At 44.5% G+C, this 6,000-nt stretch overlaps 1 protein-coding gene across 1 annotated transcript in view; it reads left to right on the plus strand.

The window, feature by feature from the left end:
- The window catches only part of LOC142588724 (uncharacterized), a 51,042-nt gene extending 45,439 nt beyond the window's left edge, over positions 1–5,603 (plus strand). The window contains exon 5 of the mRNA XM_075700539.1: positions 112–5,603. Within this exon, the coding sequence (XP_075556654.1) occupies positions 112–531 (420 nt within the window). The 3' untranslated portion in view covers positions 532–5,603. The remainder of the gene's footprint in view (positions 1–111) is intronic.
- The last annotated feature ends 397 nt before the right edge of the window (positions 5,604–6,000 follow it).

Below are 6,000 nucleotides of genomic sequence, written 5' to 3' on the forward strand. Positions count from 1 at the left end.
TGTGGTCAACGTACTTTAAATCGCGGATCCGAAATTGTGGATCCGAAATGGCTGCGCCCTAATTCCCATTCACTTCTATGCCGACACTAAATTCTTATTCTGCTCTTGCAGGCACCTTGCGGAAGGCATGCCGGCCGTGACTATCGCCTCGGTGGCCGGGGAAGGTCGAGGCGCCATCTGCAGCTTCTTCGTCGTGGGCGCTGCGAGTGTGTCCGGTGGAATAGTGCTCATTTTTTACGTGGACACCATCAAGGGCATTTGCCTGACTGTATTCGGCGTTGTCGCTTTGCTAACGCCTTGTTTCGCGGTCTGCTTTGCCTTCTCCAAGTCTGCAGACATCGCAGCGTTCACCGATCGCACCGGCCACAGAAACATCCCAAATGGGCGCCTCCCTCACATGGCACTAGAATCCACAGAACCTCGGGGCCGGAGTGTCTCTGTCGCCTGCATCTACCGCGATGGATTGCCCATGGGGCAGGCAACGTCGAGTTTCATCAAAGCGTAGCGCTGGTTAGCCAGGGGTTCTACTAGGTACATGAAGTCTAGCGCCGTGAGCGCTCCTATAGGTATGCAGGCGGGGACAGACAAAGGTGAAGGAACGTCGACAACAACAAATTTTATAATTGTGAGGGACAAATACTTGAATACGGTAGAACGGATCATCGAACGCACTAAATAAACATGATAAAAAAAAGAAGGGGCAGCTGAATCATACACAATGGTGCATTCCCAAACTAAATGCGCCTGGGCATAGGGCAGCGGGGAAATATTTGATCTCCTTCTCAAATAGCAGCACAGATGGTGCACTCACACATCCCTCGTTCAACAATGATTTTATGCTGAGTTGAATTATTTGCCAAGTAATTCCGTTGCTGTTTCCTGTTAGCGCCTGCCACCTGTCTAATTCATGCCGGGAAAGGCGTTGCTCCCAATGTGAACCGAGATGGCAACTCACTTCTTTTTTTCGCGTTGTAGGGTTGAATGCGCCACGTGTCGTTTCCTATGCGACCTCACCTTTGTATGTGTCCTTAGCGCTGTATTCGCCTGATTATGATTAGTCACCTAGTCGACGCTATCGCAATAATAGTTCCTATTACGGTTTAGCAACATAAAGCACCACAGTTCGAGACATTTTGTAGAGCATCAGAAGCGTACCGCTCCACTTTTCGTGATATTGGAGCAGCACTTGTACAAGAGTTCAAGCAATTTACACTCTACTTGAATTTTGACTGTTTATCTTTGCTGCATGGGCAGCAGAAACTTCACTTGACCGCACGTTAGATTTCTACTTTTATCTAGCGTATACCAGAAATATGTGCTCTTTCAGCAAGTTTGCAGCGACGTTTCTTGAACTTAGATGTCTTTTTTTATCCACACTGGAACAGGGACTTTGACAAATATCCAACCAAATGAAAAATTACGACTGCCCCGTCTCCATAATCCGACGTGAAAGCATGTATGTTCCTATGTAAAACTACACTATCAACCAGATTATATAGGATCACATAGCGCGGTAGAATGCCAGAAAACGGGAATGAAGTGTACAAAAATAACCAGATATAAGAAACAAAGTGGCAGTAAACGTGCTGAATCTAGTCTCTTTCCTTTCACTTTGTTCCTTACTCGTGATAATTATTTAGGTTTGCTGGCCGATTGCTGGCATTTTACCACGCAATAATGAACCAATTCGTCCAACAAGCCACTATTAGCGTCGCATAGGTGCTAGGAAAGTCAGTGTTCTGCAATAGGGCAGCAAGCATATCAGTACCAGATAAAAAAAAAGGAAGTTGGCGCAACACTGTAAACAGTAAAAAAATGAGCTAGAAAGAACCTGATGGCGCATCTAGAGGCGTATTTTACAGCGTGCTAGACAATTGCTAACAGCTCATATAAAAATACAGAGGATGTGGTTCTAGATATACTCTGACAGGCCTAGTGCTCTTGAAGGGTTTGTTTTTTCACCTGTGAGACTCAATAACCCGAAACAATGGAGCTGTCTTCACGATAATGATTTCAGCCACTAGAAAAGTGAGCGTTCCTCCTGATTTTTTCTGTACAACAGACATCGCCTAAATGTAATCGCTGGATCTGTGATTTTGTCTGTGATATTTGCTATCCTTAATGCGTGTACATAAAAACGGACATGAAGTTTTGTATTTTTCTCCAACACAATATCTCTAGGTGCCTTTTATTGTGTTTCACTCCGAGGACCCGGAATTATCTAAAACAGATACGCAAGCTTAACTGATAGCGAGAGCTTAAACTTAAAGCTCCCAGCCTCTCTGTGTCCATGTGCGTGTCCGTCTGACAATATACATGCGAAAGGACAGGACAAAAACGATGCATTGCCGACCAGTGCAAGAAATGCAGCTCACTGCGGTAAACAATCAACTCGCTTGATGTACTGCTCACGAAGCATGAAAATACAGATGTACAAGGTACAAGTACAAGTACAAGTACAATGTACAACTACAAGGTAGAAAATTTTACACTCTTATAGCCTTTAGGCTGTTCTGTTGTTCCACGGCTGACGCCCTTACCTTTAAGTTTATACATTTTATTGCACATGACTACGAACTCCAACTACGTGCGAGGGGAGAAGGCGCAGTTGAAAACTGCGCGATTATTGTGACCTGAAAAGAAAAAATTGTCATCCACCTTACTTGTAGCGCGAAGCTACAATGACAATCCATACGGGTCTGTTAGAAGGTTCCTCACGGTGGATGAATATTTTTGACTTTCTTGTACTTTCCTCCACCTTGAGGAATTCGGCTGAACGTATTTCCAAATAATTTTTACCGCCTCGAAGTGACGCAGCGAGGACGTGCCTGACGGCGTTTCAGCTCAGCCTACCCGTGCACCACCGAAACTGCCTTGCCGGAGAGCTCTCATCCCCTGAAACAAAATGAGTAGCCAGGGGAGGGTACGCGGGGATTTTGTTGTCAGTGACTGTAAAAAAGGGGACTAACGTTAGCGGCATTTACTCACAAGACCGGAAGAGCACTTCTGGCCACACTGGTGCCTCAAACACGGCCAGCAGTGACCGAGCGTTGTGGCGGTCCTAAGGTGTTGTTGGGGGCGCCATGAAAAGGGAACAAAAGTAAGAGAAAGTGCATGCTGATATTAGAACTCAAGAGGAAATATTTACTATATGTACATTAATAGGAACAGCGACTAGTAGTGGAATTTACTGACGCCATGAGTGCCTACTAGCTAGTGGTCAAAGTAGGCCATTGTTTATAGTGTAAGCTTAGCAAAATTTGCAGGGTTGTCCGGTCATTTGCCAGATAGTGGGTAGGGTGTTTGAAGTGCACGCACAACTTGCCCTTATTTCCTCCAGGCTTTCAGGAGTGTACCTCAGTATCTGTCCTGTACACTCATAAGAGCCAGTCTCCTGTGTCCCCTCGCGAGGGGAGCATGACACGCACGTGCCGATTCAACCAATTCCGGCAGGAGGTAGCGAGAAAAACTTTATTGTATCAAATGCTTCGGTTACAGATGCTCTTTATGCCGAAATATTACTCGCTTTTACACGCTCAGCGTTATAGGCCTACGAGTTCAAGTTATAGGCGAGACATCGAGAGAATCCGCATTCTTCCGTGGAAAAGTCAGCATCATGTTTTCTGAACTCGAAAAACTTTATCCACGTTTTAGGATGACTGCATGTGAGAGTGAGTTGACTCTGAAGGAATAGCAGCTGCATGGATGAAAAAATCTCTGCCTATCACCTCGACGACACCGATTTGACATGTTTTATGGAATTGTACGAAATAAGGCACCTCGCTGGAAAGCAGCGTGTCCATTGTAGGGAGACTATTTAGCGTCACGAAGTGGATAACTGGTGCGTTGCGTAACTAGGGCAATGCTTTGGAAGAAAAGTTCCCTAATTGTCGAATGAGCCACTGCATTTAGAAGACATCACAGTACTCAACACCTATTGCACTGCCTAAGAAAATACCGGTTGAGATGCGTATACTTAGGTTCCGATCACTAAATCATTTCAACTTCAAAATGTTAACGGAACCGAATGGTGCGTCGTTCCTGTGTTTCTTTTCTTGGGGAGCGTTCTCAGCTAACAGGAAGGAGAAACCAACGTGTGCGCTCCCGATTGCAGTTGCTACTATCATAGGCTATTGTGTTGTGAGGCGTTTTGCAAGGTATGACCAATGTTTCACAACCAAGCTACGGAGCTATTACGAGGTTCTGGACGTGACCGCAGTGCTGAAAACGCTTCCCTCTTAGTTGCGCATGACTTTTTCTCTCTTCAAGCTTACAACTTTTCTGGCGTCCCGCCTCTAATCGAAAGATGAAAACACTGTGGCGGCACAAGGAGAAGGCCGAAGTTTTGTGCAGGGATTTGTCTGCACGGCGGCCGTGAAGAAGCAAACCGGAGCTACATCAGCGACGACAAACCTCAGAAGTTCCTGCAGTTCCTCGTTGAGGGTAGAAATTGCAGAATGTCTCTAATACTAAACAGCCGAATTGAGAGGCAAGATCGCGAAGTTCCACAGTGAAAATACACGCATGTATTTGTACTTCTTGCAAAAGCATAAAATTTCGATCACAGTTCTCATTGCGAGTTTCTCTTTCATGCGCGATGACGCACAGTTCCTTAACGAGTGATGAGACACATTACTTTTAAAGGACTTTTTCTCGTCGAGCAGATAACCTATTTTACGGGCGTCTAAAGCTATATTAGCATGCAGAGAAATTTGTTGTAAGGAATACGATCGTCGTATTTCGGGCATTGAGGACAACACTTATTCGAATGATGTCAAGTCAGTCATACTTGGAAGGATTTACTGCATGTTTGTCTAACCGTAAAGGCCTAGAAGGATCGAATGTGTCGTGTCCTGACTAAGCCATGCGCAGAAATACTTGACCTGAGAGATTCGACAGCAATAGCTATTATTGCATTATTTATTGCACATGTGTCCTATGTTGCAACTGTAATTTTTAGTTCCGTCGATATTGACCAAAAAAGCACATTTGTTCACATCAACAATTAGGTGTAACCCCTTAAAGTTGAGGGTATTAGCCGTGGATCAAACAAGCCCCCTTTCGACACTAAAGGTGTTAAAATGTTTACTGTGTTTATATGTAAAGTGCTAGCGAATATGTCATGGAAACACATATAACCAGGAAAGGGAGGCGTGTTGCAGTCAACACCATTTCCGTGTCGGCGGAGCTATTTCTCTCAGGCAAAAAATAAATAAAAAGTACAACTTTATGTCCGTGAGCGGAAGCCACGTGGTGACTTTATCTTCCGTTGGCTCGAATATTTACATTTGTTTCATGTTCTGGCATTTGGCTATTACGTCAAGTGCCGTGTTCTTTTTTATCGCTATGCTTGCGGATTGTCTCTGCGTGCGTATCTGCATGTCTTCTGTGCCTGTGCGTGGATAAGATTTTAGTGCCTGCTAATGAGAACAAAAGAACAAAACGGGAGATGTAGACATCGCGGTGTGTTAAGTTCCAGACTCTATACTTGGGAAAATTTTTACGTATGTACTCCTGGTACACACATAATTTTGTTCTTTTCAAAAAGACTGTTGTTTCCTCAAGAGCATGTATGTACTTAGTGCTAACGCACCTTTCGTACTTCCGCCTAATGGCTTGTGCTTCAAGAAATAAAAGCACGTTCTTGTCTCTGTGCCTTAATGTCACATCATCACAATGTCTACACGAAACAAAGGAATGCAATGACACTGTTGAGTGCAAAGAGATAAATGAAAGCCGCGGAAATATTTAGCATAAACTTTACCGTTAGCACCCATGAGATACTGTGAAATTGTCTGCACCCTTCAAATCACTGAAGGCGTAAATTTGTTTCTACTTGACACCTTTACGCCCTATTCACACCCTTCAAAGTGTTAAGGTTCCAAAATACTTTACACAAGTCTTAGCGATGCAGTACGGATGTCCGCCGCTGAAGATTTCTACGTCTACGTCTCTTATAGACCTACGGATTATCTGCGGATGCCCACGCGAGCATCCCGT

This window comes from Dermacentor variabilis, chromosome 7 (assembly GCF_050947875.1).
Source record: "Dermacentor variabilis isolate Ectoservices chromosome 7, ASM5094787v1, whole genome shotgun sequence".
NCBI lineage: Eukaryota > Metazoa > Arthropoda > Arachnida > Ixodida > Ixodidae > Dermacentor > Dermacentor variabilis.